Source organism: Anopheles gambiae, chromosome 2 (genome assembly GCF_943734735.2).
Source record: "Anopheles gambiae chromosome 2, idAnoGambNW_F1_1, whole genome shotgun sequence".
Lineage (NCBI taxonomy): Eukaryota > Metazoa > Arthropoda > Insecta > Diptera > Culicidae > Anopheles > Anopheles gambiae.
This window is the reverse complement of record NC_064601.1, coordinates 21,480,310-21,499,210: the sequence shown is the minus strand read 5'-3', so window position 1 is coordinate 21,499,210 and position 18,901 is coordinate 21,480,310. Positions and strand designations below refer to the sequence as shown.

Sequence of the window (18,901 nt, the reverse complement as noted above, 5' to 3'; positions counted from 1 at the left end):
TAGGCTTTTAAAGACTTATTCAGTACTGCGTAGCCGGATTGTCAGTCTTTGCTACGGCGGTCGGTCTATTCTATGCTTTAACCCCTTACAGGCATGTTATTGTGTCATACGACTTGACGACTGTACCACGAGACTGTCCGTGTAATCTGTAATCATCCTTATTTTTGAATAAAACATTCGGCTTAAAACAAGATCATCCCATAAACCACATCCAAACAAAGTATGTTTTTTGTTGTGTCACACTAACAGTTCAATTGCGTGATGACTCGGCACGGCGTAAGTTTAATTAATGCAATCTATTATTACTCGCTCTTGTTAAACGTCCACCCGGTGCCACCACTTGGTGTGTGCGACATCATTGAGATGCAATTCCAGATTAACTCACCTGCAGCGGGCTAGCGTTAAATGAGTCATTATCCAGCTGGAAGTACGTACGTCATGGCACGGTTCAGTTCTCGGTGGAACCGTTCCAATCGGTGCTAGCACGAGCAAAAGGCACCTACCGACCTCTCTGTCTGGGCATTAGAAGCTACCAGACTACCAGCAGTAGCAGCAACAGCAGCAGCGACAGCGGCGGTTACCCGTGCTGGCATGATGCCGTAAGCGGTCATGCATTATGCAACCATCATTGCTGATCGACTCCGTGCCTGACCTCGATTAATCTTGAATCGAGAATCTAGTCAGGACCGCACGGGATCTCGCCAACAGTTCGGGACACAGCTGGTTCACGGGCACCATGCATACCGATCGGTATCGATCGTGTCGGTGGCTATGCTACTGGCACGCCACTCTAGCATTGCTAGACACCTGTTGCTATTGTTGTTGGCCAGGGTCTGGAGTGGCAAGTTTTAAGCGCTGCGGTTGGCTGTTTATTAGATGCTTACCGTGCTGCTGTCCGTGATGTGTATGTGGGTTAGGAATCTGGGCTGAATGGCTGCGAGCGCGAATGTGTAGCTTATTGGAACGTATTTTTAGCACCAGGAAGCACTCCCAAGATCACAGACCCAGTTATACAGCGTAGGTTGGTTGCGTCTGTTTGGGTGGTGTGCGTTTTTACGCTCGTTTCATGAGGTCAAGACACTGCCGTCTCCCAAAAGGCTTTAGGCCAGGCACATTTGGCCGACATTGACATTAAGAAGAAGAAACTAAAACCTTCACTTTATGCGCGATCGAAGCAGCGGGGAACTTGTGAATGAAGCTGCTGGCTTCAAGGCTGCAAAGACTCATCTCTAGAAGCGGTCGGGTACCGTGCGAGTGGGTGTTTGGGTGCATGTATCCTTGGACTTGTGGCTTTCGGAGCCCCAAAAATGGATGGTGTCAGTTTTTATGTCCAGTTTCAGTTTTGGTTTGAGCACGGTTGTTTTCGGCTGGAACGGGGCCTATAATTTCATCGATCGCGGTTCAATGACGCTGTGACGGGCGTTCTAGCGTCTAGGGTCAATTAAGAGTGAAACTGCGCATCCGTAAGTAGTGCGCGCCTCGTCTGCGGTCTATTAGAAAGTGTAATTTCGAAGATGTTCTTTCCCCTTGAGCAGACCTTCAAAGTAACAGCGCACTGAGCATTCAATAATCGAAAGTGTTGTTAGTGTTAAAAGACTAAATGTGTTTTTTTTCGTTTTCTTCTCACCTCTTCTTTCAGGTAAGTGGACACAAAAGGAGACATACATCATATGGATTCTAAGAGCAGCACAGCATTTGGCAATGACCGTTTGTGTTGGCCCCAAAAATGTGACACCGAGAAAACTGGGACACGCTGGCAATTGATATTCCGGCGCCGATCGCCGGAATGGTCGTACATGGTCGTATCAAGCCGGTTCGGTGACGTTTGCATTGGAATCGACTGAGGATACGCTGCGTTACTGAATACGCAATGGTCTGGTATGGTAACCGAATGTTTTGTCTGAAATTGCATGAATAATGATTGAATGTTACAGCTTGTTAAACGTATTCCGCGAAAAGTCTATGATCACTGATCTGTGGATCAGTCTATTCGTAGGACTACAGTTTTCTGGCCAATTTAAATAATCTCTTTAGCAACGGACGAGGGAGTGCTAGAAGTCGTCGTCCCACTTAAGGTTTTATGAATATTTTATTTAGCAAAAAATACAGAAAACCTTCACTCTTGAGCTCTTGAAGGCAAAGAATAAACAGCACAGCTAAGTGTGGAGGGCAAAGTCTAACCACACAACACACGCGGGAAAGTGAAGATGAAACTGATCAGACAGATCAGGTTTTGATCGATGAGTTTCTGCTGCGGAAGAATGGAGTGATCGTTTGCCGTTTCTGTTTGTGCTGCCGTCCCGCAAGATGGAAGGTGAATGAACGTGCTGGTTGAATAATTTATTTGTTATGAATATGTTGTTTCGAGGCGGAAGGGAATAACTTGCTAGAAAGAAAAAAAACAGGCTCATTAGGAAAAAGCTCTCTTCGTGGCAGCATGAGCCAAAGTACGTCTTATCCCCGAAGTCTTAATCTGTACACAGTTCGATGTGTGTGTGTGCCTGGTACCATTCAAGGTCAACCCTGTGCGACGTAGAACCATTTCACAACACGGTGCAATCCGACCAAAGGGTAAATCGAACAACTCCAGAACAACACCGATGCTTTACTTCCACTATCAAGCTAAATTTTGTGGAGTCAAAATGTCATCGGGCGCTGACGGTGGCACGTAGTGTCCAGTGCTTCATGTCCATCACTTTCCCAGCATCAGCTTTTGGGGTGCGATCGTACCAGCGCTACCGTCATCACACACCGACTTCTCACGCTCCGTGCCGAGAGTCAACTCAATAGCGTCAAATAGAGCTGATTGCCATAATGGTGAGCACGGGGTGACCGCAGCCTGCACGGGGTTGGTTGCGCCATTTTAATTGAAACAAATTCAATTGATCTATGCAACCCGCGGTGGCGTTTGGGTTTTAAACTGCGCTCCCCGTGCTTCCACCCCGTGTGTGGTGGTCGGCCCCGTTGCTTGGTCGCTGACTGTTGTGTTCCCAATCAAAGCAAATCATTAATAATGCCATTATCTGTCGGCAAGGTTAGTGAACGGGTCTCGGAACGGTTGGCCGGAGTCATGTACAGGAAGAAGAAACGTCTGGACGTTTGGAATACGTCGTTTCGGAGCTAGAGACAGGTAGCAGTACTGTGTTTGTCATTCAGTCCCGATCCTGAAAAGCTGATCGAATTCACCTTTGGTCGCCTTGTAATTACTATTTTATATACTATAAAAATGATAAAAAATGATGCCGTAAAGAAGATTTACAAAGATAGGAAATGTCGCACAAAGCAACGTTAAAGCTTTTACGAATGTAACTCCTTTTTCTCTAACCAACCGTAAAGTATACCAACATTTCGAATATATCTTGGTATGGCTTTTTCAGGTGATGACTATGCACACATTTATTGGCACCATTTGGAGAAAAATTTGCGTAAAAACCCGTTTTTGTTGTTGTACAGCAGTTTGTCCCGGTTGCGCCTATATTTACTTGGTTTGCGTTGTTCCGTTTCGTCTGCTTTCGGGTTTCTGGGAGGAATGTCGAATTCCTCCTAGGTCTGTTGATTATTTGCTCGTATTTGGTCTATTGCTCATTGCTTTCGCTTGACGGGGTGTGTGGTATTTTGCTCACTTGGTTATGTTAGTTCGTAGTATTATGCCTGATGTCTGTTTACTTGATACGTAGGGAAGAAGGAAAAAACCCGAACCGGTTGTTGTTTATTTTTCACATTTTGGGGAATCCCCCAAAATTGAATAACATGTAATGGCGATTTTGACAGTCTGACAGCATGTTTCGGTATTCGTGAAAAAGCTTCTATAATTTACGAACCCTCCACAAACCCCCCTACAACTGCAACAAGTGGCAATACCTTAAGAAATGCTTTCGAGGCAATCGCCCGGCATGTAATCTCGGGCCAGCACTGCTTGCCAATTGTGTGGCCGGCCGAAGAAAGAAGTGCCATTGCAGAAATACTACTTTACCATTGGGTAAGGTTGCGATGATTTTCATTCACAGGCTCAGCACGGTGGGGTAATGTGAGTCGGTCACGAAGAAAATGTGTAATTTTACAACCAACCAAGTCCTCGTTGACAGTGTGTGCTGTCCCCGGTAGAGAGCGCGCGCGCGTGAGAGAGAGAGATTGAGCCTCCATTTCTCAGCAGTTTGGCTTCGCGCCGTGGTGTGACTGGACACCATCTAACGCGGAGCACCGCGGGTTTGCTTAAGCGTCTTGACTAATTACGAAATGAGCTGGTGTAAGGCGATAATTGGTGACCCCCCACCGGTGCACCCTCCCGTCGATACTGGTTCGATCTTCGATTCGACGTCCGTTGTTCGATGCTTTTGATCGCAGCACACAACAGTACTCGCATCCATGCTCGGTCCCATGCCTGGCCAGGCCAATCGAACGCTTTTTCTTCAAATTTTTCGTGTGTGTGGCAACGTGCACTGCAATGATAAGTGCGCTCGCCCCACGTGCGCGCTTGGGCAAGTCGCTCTATTCTTAAAGCTCTTTTTTGTTGCCTTTGCTGTTGTTGTTGCGATTGTATCTTGCAACGATAGGTTTCACATCGGTGGCCGATAGTGAGCAATTGGTTCGCCGATTAGAGGAATGAAGAAATGAACGGTTTCTAATTAGAGGCGGAATGGTTTTGCCATGCGTTCCATTGATACCTTCAGCTTAGCATATCGCTTGCGATACTTGGCTTAAACCTAGGGATATGATAATTCTAAATACTACAAACCCAACTATCCCCTTAGCGCCTTCATACCACGCTTAAACCCATTTATCGGACGAAGGCAAATATAGCCTTGAGTTCGGTTTCCGGAGCTGCGGATGATTCACGTTCGTTCTAGCGCTCGCACCTAGACTGGCAAGCGGCAGGTAACGTGAGTCACGATAAACACAAATTAGAATCGAATTGTCAAAACGGGCAAGTTGTTTTTTTTCTCCCCGCATTAACTGTGTTGCTGCATCACAAAGCGGCTGAAGCACAGCCCCAGAACAACAACAATAAAATTGCTCATCGGAAGATGGAGGCACCCTGCCGGACCATTATTTTCATATTTTTGTTGATGTAAAAGAGCCACAGCTTTATAGGGCGCGGGTGATGTGGAGCAGCAAAGCCAATTCTTGTGTCAATTCGTGCCAATACAACTGTGAACACACAAGCCCGCCCGGTGAGTAATGCATGGAAACTTAAATTCCAGCACCATTGGGGTTAGTACCGACGGCTGGACAAAGCATTGCGGGGCCGGTTTGTGACAATCAGACAAATTTGCGTGAACAATAGCTGACAAATAGGTTGATTACCCAAAAGGTGACCGCTGTTTGCGGGACGTTCTGTGGACCTTTTTTCCTTCTTCTTTAGTCTGTAATGGGCCTTGTAAACAAGACGACGGTTTGTTGACATGCTCTTATCGGGCTGTTAATGAAAGGGAAACAACAAGCAGCATCATAATTTAGAATGTTTGCTAGACATTGCGCAACAATGTTTTTGCAGTGATGAGTTCCGATTATTCCGACGTGAACGTTCAAAATGCCCGTTTTGTGATGTTTGTTGCATACATTTAGGCGCTTCACGCATGCGTAGTATAACGTTGCTTTCAGTTACACTATACTTCCTGTTGTTTAACGTTTCCAAAGTCATGCTGCAGTGGTCAGCTAATGAGGAATTTCCGAAAACAAAACAACTCATAAACAAGCATAAGACGTGTACTGTTTCCTTCCACTCTCAAACGCAGCGCTCTCTGGCTACACTCTAAGGCACTGTGTCTCCGCCGCTGTCGACTTAACCCCTTGTGAGCGACAACATATACCGTTTCACCCTGTTCCTACTGCTCGACGAGTTGCATATCTCTTCCAACTTGATAAAAGCTGACTTGCTCACGCGGCTTGGGCATCAACCACCACGACAATCAACCGCTTACATACACTGACAAACCATCGATGGGCCCATCATTCCATCGTTTTTTCTGCTCTGCAACTTCCACGTGTGGAGGGTTCGTGCCGAAATACGTTACATTGCGTTACATCCCCATTCACGCGGTTCATCACACACGCATACACAGGGCAGAAGTTCCGCAAAAATGAGCGATGATGAACGATGATGTCGCGTCGTCTCGTCGATGATTACAGGTGCGCACAGACACGGCAGGGCAGCAGTTTGACGGCAGGGCCGCCCGTTTATTGTATTGGTAGGGGGTCGCTACAACAGCAGCGCTCGTGCGCATCTGTGTTTGTGTGCGGCTGGTGCGATTGTAATCGCGCACAACGAGCGCGCCCGACCGGTCCGAGTCGTGCGGCGGAACCGTTTGCCGTAGCCGGACGCGCGGGGGGACGCGCAATGGAGGCAAAATGGCAAAGAACGACCGTTGGCTGAATGCTTGGATTCAGTTCTGGAGCAAGGGTCCTTACGGAACGGACGGTTGTTTGAATTGCTCCCCGCAGTACGAGGTGCTAACGCGGTGCGCGCCATTGTTTTTGTTTGTTTGTTGCTGGTGCGTTGCGTGCGTGATCACAAATCGTGCGCCAAATCGTGTCGCTAAAGGTAGTGAGTTTGTGACGACCTGAGGGTTTCGGTGTAAAGTTTCCGTGCTAGTGATTGGAAAGCAATAGTTTTGTGGCAGTTTGCGATGGCCGTGTGAATTTGGTTTTTTGGTGACATGACCAAACGTGTGCAATTTTCAGCCGCCGCTTTTCAGCAACATTAAACCGATGGACATAGAACACACAAAGGAAACCCAAGCTCCCACCTCATAGTGGCATTTCAATGTGGAACGAAATTAGAAAGGAATTCACTTCACCCAAACGCACCGGAGCAAACCGTTGCCGGGGCGAACAATCGGTCAATAAGGAAGCTGGCTGGATGGGGTTGGTCGTTGGTGAATCGTTGTGAGGGAAGTTGGCGGTGCCTGTTACGCCACACCGTTCGCCGTGCCGCCTCGGTGCCGCAACAGCAGAACGAACGTGCTCAGAGTGCAGTGTCGGTTTCGGTCCCAGTCCCGGGGAAAAGCGGCCGCGTGATGGCACGAAAGGAATTTCGCTGTCCGCTTAATGATGCCCAACTGGTGGCTGGGTGCGGAGTGTGCTCGTTTGCTCGAATGCACGCGGAACACTGGGTGCCGCTGCCGCTGAATGCTGCGATGTTAAATCAATCCGCTGTGAAGCGATCTTTCCGACTCTGGGACGAAGTAGAACTGAAGTTGTTAGGGATAGAATTGTACACAAACGCACATGTTGCACCGCGTAGCTTTGGTGTACTAATGGCGGTGACGTCCTAAACGGTCGTAAACATCTGTCCAGCAAATTAGGTCAGCATGTTTGTGCCCGATGCGCACCTGTCAAACATTCTTCAAAGTAGAGCAAACACCAGTAGCCCCTTGTAAACAGTGGCCTACCATGTGCCACTATTGTCCCCGAGGTGGGTATGTAAACCCCCGTCACCCCTCCGTGAGACAATCACTTGACAAAACCACTCGAAATCTTCGCACCGTGCAGTGGTCGTGTAAGCGATATGTGTGCACCCGTGCAGTGTCAACAACCTCACGGCGTCGTATCTTCCGCCGTGGAATGCAACGCGTGAAAACGCTCAACCAAACCTCAACCAGGCCTTTTCCTTCTTGTCGCGCTGTGGCGTAATGGAGGTGTGCTGTAAGGGGCCTATTTCGGTTCGGTTCGATTCCGTTGCAGCTTCCGCTTGACCATGGCCGACATCCTTGACACTGGCCCAGGTGTGTAGAGTGTGTAACCTCGCCGAACGAGCCCTGAGCTAAAACTTGTGACACAAACAGCGGTCGAAGTAGAACGCAGCGCCGGCAAGAGAGCGCCTTCGACATCCTCGACATTCGTTCTTGCGTCCTAATGTTTGAGCGCCGGCACGTTTGCTGCGATTGTATGCGATTTGTTCCTAGTTGGTTCCGTATTAACCTTCACACGAGGCCACAACCACCCTAAGGCGGTGCTGTGTGCAGTGTGGTTGACTCTGGATGGTGTGTCCACCACGACGAGCTGTGGCGGCCACCATCGATCGGGTGGCATCGTTCCGCTCCGATGCTTCCTTATGTACCACGGTCAAGGCCGTTCCGGAGTGGGTTCAAATTGGCACAGAATCGACTCGGAAACATATTGTGTGGGTAGGCACGGCGCAACGACGAAACCGAATCACTGCTGCAGAACGGAAACTCGGTACTCTCGGTGGGCTATAGTGGGCCCTCGCAGCGGGTTACCGTGCCTGCTTGCGCAGGAGCTGAGCGACAGAAAATGCAGAACCGCGACGAACCGCGACACACACGCGCGGACAGTGGCCACGGTTTTGGCTTCGGTCGGGGTAGGAGCTCGGTAGTAGGAAGTAATCGAAGCTATACAAATAATCAATTGGAGGAGGTTTAATCGGTGTGTTTGGTAGAGGCTTGGCTCGTTGTCGTAATAGGCGTGAGGAGTGGCATGGTTTTACCAATCGCTTTAGGTTTAAATCAATAGGAATAGTGACTGTTTTGTCTTATGAAACGCTTGCTAGTTGTAGTGAGGCTTCTACGTGTTGTAATTTGAGGCGTAAGGCTTAATAACGCCATCAAATAATACATTGGAGTGAAGGGCAAAGACTTAGACCAGAAGTATGAAGTGTTTTGTATGAAGATTATACACACAAACAGAAACGCGTCGTGTTTGAAAGCATGTGACCATTGTTGGACGCTGTTTGACATTGCTCGCAGCCAGGTGAACAGGTGATCAGGTTGTTCAGCTATGAAAGTGCACGATAAGAAAGCATCGCGCACCTTCTTACAAGACCCGATAGAACAAAAAAGGTTAGCGGCGAGTGGGTGATAATTCAGTGCACACAAATAATGGGTGCCCCTTTTGCGAAGTGCTCGCCTCCAAGCCGCATCGGGTGCGGCAAGATGGTCATGCCAATCAAACGCCGCTGCGTATTGCGATAAATTAGTTCCATAGAAATGATACGCGCGAAGAGCAGACGCCATACGGTTTGAGAGTGATAAGGAACCAATCGGACAGGTTAGGTATGGGCAATACATCGCGCATCAGATATCGCGCGCGTACTGGCTGCTACGTCAATCGCTGACAAGATGAACGCTCTGCTCACGTGGGCCCGCGCCAAGCGGAAGAAACAGTGTTAGTGATAACCCTGACCGTGGGGGGACAAACGTGAAAATTTGTGGGCATAAAAGTGGTTGCCTTCTTTGGCAGAGCTTGAAGAAGAGTCGTTCAAGAGTGTGTGTGTCTGTGTGTGTGTGTGTTAATGCGGAGCAGCTAATCATCAGGCGCTGGGTTGACGTCGGTGTGCAAGGGAAAAGTGAAATGAACAGAAGGAGAACTGACCAGTTTCTCTTGTAAGGCATCATGGGACAGATTGATGAGGTGCCTAAGGTACCGCTTTATTGCGCCACACATAAAAACTGATGAAGAGGGCAATGTTGGGATGAAGATGGTTTTTCCCAAGATGAAAACTGGATGAAAGTTGCGTCGGCACAAGCGAGTTTTGATCCAAAGACGTCTGCTATGCCAAGTGTTCGATCTACTGATTGTACTATCGAGCAGCGATGTTTAGGCGAGGGTAATTCTTTGTTTGTAGATAAAATCGCAAGATGGCATTCCTATCTTATCTCATCTTTATTACAATTATTAATGATCTACAGCTTCAAAATCATCCAATTGCCGTGATTTTGTGTAATGTGGGATTGCTATTAAAATAGCAGCATTCCCGTGTGTATGTGTGTGTATTTGTGTCAGTGTATATGCTTCCAACATCACTCGAAAGTGCCCCCCCCCCACTCCCCAGTGCCTTTCATTCTCCGGGGCATGAAAGTGCAGTAATTTATGCCGGTGTAATGTCTCAGATGCGACATTAGCATCATTAGCGCAGGCAAGGCATGATTGATTTACCATGTTGAAAGACAATCAGTGTCATCAGTGTACGCGCAACCGTTGCTAGTTGGCCATCCTGCCGTCTGCCGGCTTGCGGAAGTAGAAACGGACGGTATTTCGAAGGCCAAACCCCGCTCGCACACGATGACGATCCTCGGCGAACCGTCGGCCGGTGTTGTGCATCAGCAACAGCAGCAGCACCAGTTACTATCACTCTACCAACAACTCCGGTCATCGGCCGTAGACAACGGAACTCATGCCGAACTGTTAACAGGTAACTATGGCGATGGGCATACGGACGTGCACGTGAACGCGGTTTAGTCAACTGCCATCGCGACGTCGTCGTCGTTCCTGTGCCAGTGAAGGTCTGTGTCGGAAACCGTTCGCCTGCCCGGGCGCTGCGGCAGGAACATATGATGCATTCTCTTCACGTCCAAAAAATCATGAACACTCTTGAAGGTTATCCGGAAGTCCGCAGATGACGTCGTCGTCGGTAACGTATATGCCCGCAGGGCACAGCAAAACACTGATCACAGTATGCTTACGGTTCTGGTAAAGCATATTTATGTGTCTCTATTGCGTCACGTTTTAGCGAGAAAGAGACAGAGAAACCGGGATATTAAAGAAAGCTGTCTTATCGTTTTAGCTTTATGACATACCGCCTTCGCTCTGCTAGAGGTGGAAGATGTTTTGATATTTATTATGTAAAGGATCTATCACCGATATCTCACTTCGACCACGTCATTAAGTCCGTGGAAACCACTTTCTTCTGTCCACTAGTCATCCATTTTTCCCCCCACGATCGGCGCATTAAATATGATGTTTCCGAAATGCAAAACCTGGCACCGTGTTTCGTGTAACACTTGCTGATGGCTGATCGAAATACGCCATCACTTCCGCCATAGAAGCATGGCACCGGCGTTGCATAAGACAGACCCGGCCCCGTACACTCGATCACTCGGCTAGCGGCTAGGTGACGGGACCGACCGGCTCAGTCAGTTGGTCAGCAATGTCGCTTCCGCCGAAACTGCCGAAACTTATTGCCGAATGAAGAAGGTGGGTGCGGGGATGTGGATGGGTAGGTTCCTGCTATGTTTCTATGCCGCATGTTTTGTGGGCGGTTGTTGGGTGGTTTCGCTGCCGCAGGAAGGATTCGGTTACGGTTGCTGGGTTGCGTTACACAGGTCGCGTGCATCGCACACTTTCTCATGGCGCGGGAATGTGGTATGCAAGTACGTCACTGTGTATGTGTGTGTGTGGTGCTCGATGTGCTCGGAGGTCGATCGATGGTGTAATGATCACGATCCCCGTGCATCAACGGTGGTGATCGGGTGAGGGAAACTGTTAAAATTTTGAAAGCTCCACTTTGCTCCTCATCCACTCGGTGGCTTGGGGGTGCTTCGATTTGGAAGCAATAAAACGGCACTCTCCCTTTCTTCCTACCACAAGCTAAATGCATCAATGCTTTGGATTGTGTGTTGAGCGCTTGTGGATAGTTGAGAAAGTTGAACCGAGCGTACACCTTACCATGCACACACAGGGTTTTATTTGTGGGTGAATGCAAACACTGGGACACTCGGTACAGAAGAAAAAAAAGCACACAAAGAGGCAACCAGCAACGAAACAACGCGCAAAAAAAAGGTTAGTCATGTCGGACGGGAAGGAAAGCAACCTTCGCTCTGCCATGCACAGGAAGGCGATTATTCCTATTGCATAATGGAATATCTAGATTCACAATATTTGGACCGAACGGTGTCAGACGGGCGGCTGGAGTATATGTGGGTATGTGTGTGCCAATGTATCAAATCCTCTGGCACGACAATGCATAAATCAGCGACTCTCGTGCGCGACATGTCACGAGATTGCACCAACGTTGTGAGTCAACCTTGCATCGAACGGGGTGCACCTGATGATGTAAATTGATTGTCTCAGCATCCTGATTTGTTCGAGCGTGTATCAAATGGTAGACTTGCGTGCTGCCGTTCTTTCGTACAAAATTAAAATGTTTGCCATCTGTTCGGCCGGGTACGCCCAGGCAACACACACACACGGCTCAATATTGTTTGATAAGTGGTAATGATGAACGTTGTTTGATGAGTTTGATCGGTAAATAAATTGTTCGATTGGCAATTGGTAGGAGTGCGGGAGCGAATAACCACCATCATAAACTCGCCCGTCTGTGAGATGTGCTAATGAAGTGTAAACATCGATTGCTTGACGCATTGTTTATGGGACCATTGTGAGTGGTAGTGTTGATGATAGTAGTGTTTGCATGTTTGCTATTGAAATTTGCGATAAAAACAGGAAAGTTGTGTGTTAGACGCATCGAGTCTCCTATAAGGCTAGACGTGGCAGGATTCTCACTGGTCCCACATATGCAGCATAGACTCTGTAAAGGGCCTATGAAGGCTGCAAGTTAAAATGAGTTGACGAGGATTCTTAGACCTCCAACATCTATTAATAAAGCGAATACCCAGTGTACGATGAAAGTAAGCTCAATAAGCAAAAAATTGCACCAAAATCCAACAGGAAACATGTTCGGTGTACAGTCAAGTACTGTTTGCCTTGAAAAGAGATGTCCTACAAATCCGTCATACTATACACCACACGCCGTTGAAGGTGGTGAGTTTGGATATACACCTCGAGGTGTGTGTGTCTTGGCTAAAATTGGCATCAGCCAACTTGCACGCAATAGGTCACCCGACAACATCTTGAGTACAAGTGGTTGTAAGTACAGTGCGGGTTCATTGCGACGAAGTATGTGTAACCGATTGTATTATTACAATTTAGAAGGATTTAATTGAATTGGGAGTTTACTTTTAATTTTGTCAAATAACATTTATGGGAGAAAAAAGTATTAAAAAAAATATCAATTGTAACACTTGCTTCTGCCTTTTGTGAGAAACAAAAAAAACATATGGACTGCTGCTCGCAGAATTTATTTTTTATAGTTGATACTATTTTAGTTTTTATTTTATTTCATAATTTCCATTTTTCTCTTTACAGCCGCTGGAGAAGGGAGTGACGTAGACAATGGCAATATACAGGATTTACTCAACGATACAGGTAAGTCGAAGAAGCTTTTTCATTGTGCTTACGTGATTTTGTGCTTATGAGTCTAGGAGAAAGAGTATGCTGTCAGTGTGCTGCCGGTTCGATCGGAGTGACAATGTAGCTTTCTTGCATGCAATGTTGCTGACTGTCAGCTTCTTAAACTTTTACGCAACAAGCTTTCATTCTTTGTTCAAAACAGAAAAACCAAAGGTTGGTTTATTTGTTTATAGAGACTTTGAGTCTTGCGGCTACATTCGTCTCTCACAGAAAAACCAAAACAACGCAATTGGTGTGTGTTATCAAAACTACCCAGCAATGCACTTCAACATTTAAAAGTGTTCCTTTTGCGTTTTTTCTGCTTCTGAAGACGAATTCCTTCTCCAGCACAATAAAACATCCACTCATCCACCGTGCGACCATTGACAAACGGGGGTAGCACCGTATTGATACTACGCTTTGCTGTCTATCGGTCGGATTAATTAAGCTAAGTCACATCAACGTATCTGTTTTTGCTTGCCGAACCAGCAGGCTCATATGCTACATGTGCATCCACGCGCTAATTGTGGCCAATAAATGGGACGGCCGTGCCCGTGTTGGGGCCATGTTTGCTTAAGCCTTCACGTGCAATTGGACGTGATCGGGGTTATTGGTTTAGAAAAGGTTGAATATTTTAATTTACAATCAAAACAAACTTGAAAATTGTGTCCCACTACAAAGTCGCCGGAAGGCAGCATTTTCTCTTTCTTCAGCCCAACTCTTGCTAGCTACATGCGTTTGTGTGCAAACATTATCAAAGCTTTTTGTATCGTTTTCAAACCTCATTTTCAATTCATACCCATTGTACTATGTTTTTTTTTCTTTTTTCCATCGTTCATTGCAGATTCTGAGCTTTCTTCTCTGTCCCATCTTGGTAAGTTGATTAACTTGTTTCGAGTTTCGAGCATATTGATCTTATCTACACACTGTGATGTTTTTCATTGATTAATGTCGCATTTTGTCGCCTATTATAATTAAATACGCTTTGCAAAGGTATATCGTAAGGTAATGGTATACAGTAAGTGGTAAGCAAATTGAACGCTTTGAAGCATTTTGTTATTTTCTGATGGCTGTGTAAAACTTATCTCAGGTGTGTGGTTCTTTTTTGTTATTTCAAATTGTAATTCTATAATTAAACTGTATTAAGTGCTGCTTCCGCTAATCCCAAAACACTCTTACCAGTGCTTGAAAAAGAGTGTGTCTAGCCGTAATCCGTCCCGCCACTTGAGTTAATGTGTTTGACAAAGCACTAAACTGAGTAAAAAGTAGCTTGAGTAGGAATTCAGGTTAAGTATTATCACTTGATGTTCGAATATGGTATTACTCCTGGTAGATTGTTCACAGATAACGTGTGTGAAACGGAAATGCTGTGTTGAAATTTTATAACCCTTTGGCATTTTTTTACTGCTTGGGAAAACTAAAAATATATTGCCGTTCGCACTGAGTGTAGCAAGGCTAGTTCCGAACCGAGTCAAAATACATTACAGTCAACAAGCACACAACAGTGATAATATCCACAATTATTATATTTGAGTTCATCAGTGAATTTCGATAATTTTCCAGATTATCGTGTTAAGGATAATGATTGGAATAAAACATCGAGACTACGTTAGAAAGGAAAAGCAGCTGCTAGCAGATCAGCATATGTAGGATGAGTTGCTATTTTCCCTTTCCGTGTTATCTTAGTTCTGACAAATGATATCAATCCACGCATACCATTAGCAGCGTCGCAGATATGTTTTTTATCAAACTATTGAGTGAGCGTATCGTGATTTATTTATATCATCAGTTCACCGCATGGCACTACCATCAATCGCAGCATGATGCCGATGGCGGTGGTGGTGGTGGTGGTGGTTGTGTAACAAACCGAAGGACAGAATATTGACAATAGTTGCGTAAAACGATTCATTTTAAGAGAACGAACCGAACGAGCGAGCAGCATAGTGTGAGCAGACAAAACAGGCAGCTGAAGTAGAAAGTGGCGGGACAGAAAAAGGGACACTTCACTTATGAGTGTGGGCAAACTTTAATCGAGCATAGCGTTGTATGTGTCTGTACGTTTACAATAAACACGAATGCCGCCCTACGCTAATTCATTGCACTAGATTTTGTCGGCTTCCGGAAACACGACCACGGAGCGTGATTGTATGCCATGGAAAGTCAATCGTAAACAAATGTCCGTGACACATTTTATGGGCGCCGGCAGACTGGCTTTTCCCATGGCGAACGTTTCTATCGAAATTACATCAAAATTGGATTTTACTCATTGCTTTCATTTTGGGGCTCTAATTTTCTGCTTCTCCTCTTTCATATGAAGCAATTTGGTTGATCGAAAAAAAATATTTCTGTGCAGTAATTCCATTTGAAAAGAGTCTTCTTATCGCGGTTCACTGCTTATCGGACGCCATGCAGCGTCCGATTATGCTTTGAAACTAGCATCCTTCAAGGATACACCACCCTTGGTGTCATTGCTCTTGTAGTCTGGCGCCACGATAGTCTCTATAGTTTAAAGCGATTACTTCAAACTGGGATTGTACGCGATGAGACACAAATTCGCCTAATCTTTATCGCTCCCAGAATAGTGGCACTGTAACTGATACAGCACGGTCCAGATATCGATGGTTAATTTCACAATTTAGAGCACATCATTGACGTTTTCATCACTGCTCCAATTACTTTCAAAGTATCTCTTTACCTGTGCCAGTTTTGTTTCGTGATATTTATACTTTGCAATCCGCTGCATCCGCTGACAATGTTGCGTACGATCGGGGATGATAATCCTCACGGCTATTACTATTTTTAGCTCCACTGGAGCAACCAAACATAAGACCTGTCTCGTGCGGATTGTCGGGTGTATTACCATCCTACGCCGAAAACCTTACTTCCTCCCCTGGGAGGGAGCTGATGCCCGAACCGGACATTGTTAGTGCATTACCGGCGGCCGGTTATCTCCAAGGCAAAAGCCACGCACGGGCGATAGTAGCGTTATCGATCGTGCCCGGAAACGACACGACGACCCCGCGGTCTGACCTACGAAACACAAAGCCGGTTACTAATCTTGAACGCTACGGCGATTTGTCACTTATCAATGTGCTGTAGTCTATACGGATATAGATTTAATGAGAAGCTTCTATCGAAGGGGGCTCGTTCCGACCCAATTGGCGAGTATAGCAGCCGATAGAGCCGGACCAGCACCAGAGTAGAGCGTGTGGTAGCGGCGGTTGTATTAAGCAATCGGAACCACGGCTCCCAGGGCAGCCATTGTCCGTTTGACGTCAGGCGCCGTGCGCTAACACACGGTAGTGGTGCATATGGTGCAATCCGATGAGGCCTTGTGCTCCCATTATGCGCGCACATTATGCGCTCTGTGGCAGTAGCATTGCCCCGCTAAACTCGATATAGGGGTGGATCCGCTGGATGAGGGATTGCAGCGTACAGAGAAACAGACCACCACAGCATCGTACCGTTTGACGTCAGGCCGTTTTCGGAGAATCGCGTTTCGAAATCCCGCTGACCGAATCGTACTATTTGGGGTGCCGGTGTCCGAAAATCTGGACCATATTTACGAACCTCGATCGTCGGTAACGGGAGCTGATTTCGCAGCCCTCCCCCTAAGGCGTAGGTGGAGTGACATATGGTGTGGTGCGCGGTAGACCATATAATTGCCATCCAGCGTCTGACCGAACGCGGCGTGGAAGTAATAATGTACAGAAATAGACTCCTGCACACCATACGCACACATCACACATCTGGTAGACATGTTGGCGGCGTGACACCGGTCGCGGATACTATGAAGTGATATCGTAAAGTATCGTGATATTACTATTGAATTTGGGAGAGAGTGAGAGAGGGTGTGAGGAAGACGGTTGGGGTTGGTGCCCCAGGTGCCATTAACCGAACGAGCCTAGACTATGACAGCCGGGGGATGATGATGCTAGACGAGGGGCACTTTTTCCCAATATAAAGAGCAGTAAAAGATAAATCGCTCAGGTGTGGTAACATCCTCAAGGTTGGGATGTGTGTGTGTGTACATGTTGATAAATTATTGTGGCTAAAGCTAAATATAGTTCTCGATCGGATGTTATACTCTACTTTCATTTCTTGTTGGTAGATGGAAGATGGGAAATAATTAAAAGACATTCATTGTGCCGGACTGCTGCCTGGACCATTTAATTACGCTCGTAAAGTGTAAGCTTACTGTCATGCAGCTGTAATGCTGCTTGAATTTTGAATGATTCTCTGCCAGTAAACGGTGCTACAAACAGCGGGGTAGTAGTGTAAACAATAGAACCTAACATTACAAATAAACAAAGACGTTCTATACCGGTACCGGTTTTTGGGGAGAGGAGGTTTTGCTTGATGATGCACCGTAAAACCGTGTGTACATCATTTCGGATCGTCCGTAATGACGATCGGGGAGGGTTGAAGGCCTAGGAGAGGGAAGAAACCACAGGCACGATAATTGTGTTTACGCTTTCCCCTTTTTCGGGATGCTGGAAAAAGAACGAGCGAGTAAAAATTAATGAAACTGTAAGAAATGTTTGGTCGAAAGAAATTTTGTTCTTTTTTTTTATGAACGAAGCCGCGCCTCCAACCTAAGATTTTAACGCAAATCGTCTGGCCGAAGGGAGCAGAACGGATGCTAGAAAGACAAATATTGTTTTGAATGATTCGGCTGGATTGATCTGCTCTTGGCTGGATCCTGATGGTTTTGTTGTTTGCCGTGGAATTCCTTCGCCAACTTCAAAGTAAACGTGAGGAATCAAACGTTCCAACTGGTCCCAAAAGCTTTATTTACCTTTTGGCGGGCCCGATCGTGCACGGTGGATGCGTTTTCTCTCCATCAATTCCTACGAGACACGCATCCACCATCATCTTTGCTCCACGCAATCACGGGCAAGTGTGAAAATGCGGTCTTGACGATGAAAAATCATCAGTACGGGTCGTACGGTCGCCAGGCAAATGGAGCAGATTACAAAAAAAAAAACCCTGTGCTTTGCAGCTGGGCGGAATAAAGGATTTGCGTTAACAACCGGGTCTAATGCATTGTGTCAATAGTGTGTGCGGTTGCTAGCGGAAAAATACCTCACTCTGTTGCAAACTGCCGGGCAAATAGCTGGGGAGTGCGAGATACCTGTGGTTCGCCCTAGTGACAAGGCCGCTTTCGCCCGCGCCCAAAGGGGGGTTGGGGGTAAATTTGATTATCATCTTCATGGAACCACGATAACACCAAGCCAACATGCGCCCCGGTCCATACCAGAACACTCTCGAGTGCGATAGCATGGGGTGCAAAAGATATCAACAACTGATATCCTCCTTTCACACGCTGTCTGGTGTAGACTAATTAGTGTAGCGCACTGTAATCGTCGGTCGCGCGCTGCTCCATCTGGTGCTCGCTCTCACCATGCGTGTTGCCAGAGCGTTCTTTGCCGAGCGAGCCGTGTGCCGTGCTCGAAACGATCGTGTTGGTGCGGTCGCTAAGTTGGTGTGTGTGGTGGTGAGTGTGTGTGTGTCTGTGCTTAGCGAGTGGCTCGATCGCGCTTAGCAACAGTGCTGGCTTTTCTTCCTGCAGAAGAGACCTGCAATAGCGAAACGAACGTTCGAAGGCAACAACGGGAAGCGTCAACGAGAGATCTCGCAGCCATGCTTGTGATTCCGGGAGCATGATGTTGCTGGGGGGCATACCAGGGCATACCATAAAATTTCGGCCGGTCGTACTGCGAGTCCGCAAGTGGGCCAACAGAGACAAAAAAACGAAGTAAGACACGGCTCATTGGTTTTCAGAGTACCGCGGGGGACTTTCAGTCGGTCTCGAAGGCAATTCCAATTCACCCCCGGCAATGGAGCTTCAGTGTTGAAGTGATGCTGTACGATCACACAAACACACAGACACACACACACATGCACATGAGATCAGCTGATCGGATGCAGTTGA

At 46.9% G+C, this 18,901-nt stretch overlaps 1 protein-coding gene across 11 annotated transcripts in view; it reads left to right on the top strand.

Moving 5' to 3' along the window:
• LOC3290623 (protein catecholamines up) overlaps positions 1-18,901 on the top strand; it is an 83,763-nt gene that overhangs the window by 38,603 nt on the left and 26,259 nt on the right. For 8 of the 11 annotated variants that reach the window (XM_061641746.1, XM_061641750.1, XM_061641747.1 and 5 more), the window contains 2 exons: positions 12,883-12,942; positions 13,811-13,840. In XM_061641746.1, coding sequence (XP_061497730.1) covers positions 12,883-12,942; positions 13,811-13,840 — 90 coding nt within the window. Of the gene's footprint in view, positions 1-6,387; positions 6,542-9,647; positions 10,151-12,882; positions 12,943-13,810; positions 13,841-18,901 lie in introns of those variants that run through there. The other 3 variants (XM_061641753.1, XM_563719.4, XM_061641754.1) reach the window with 3 other exon arrangements.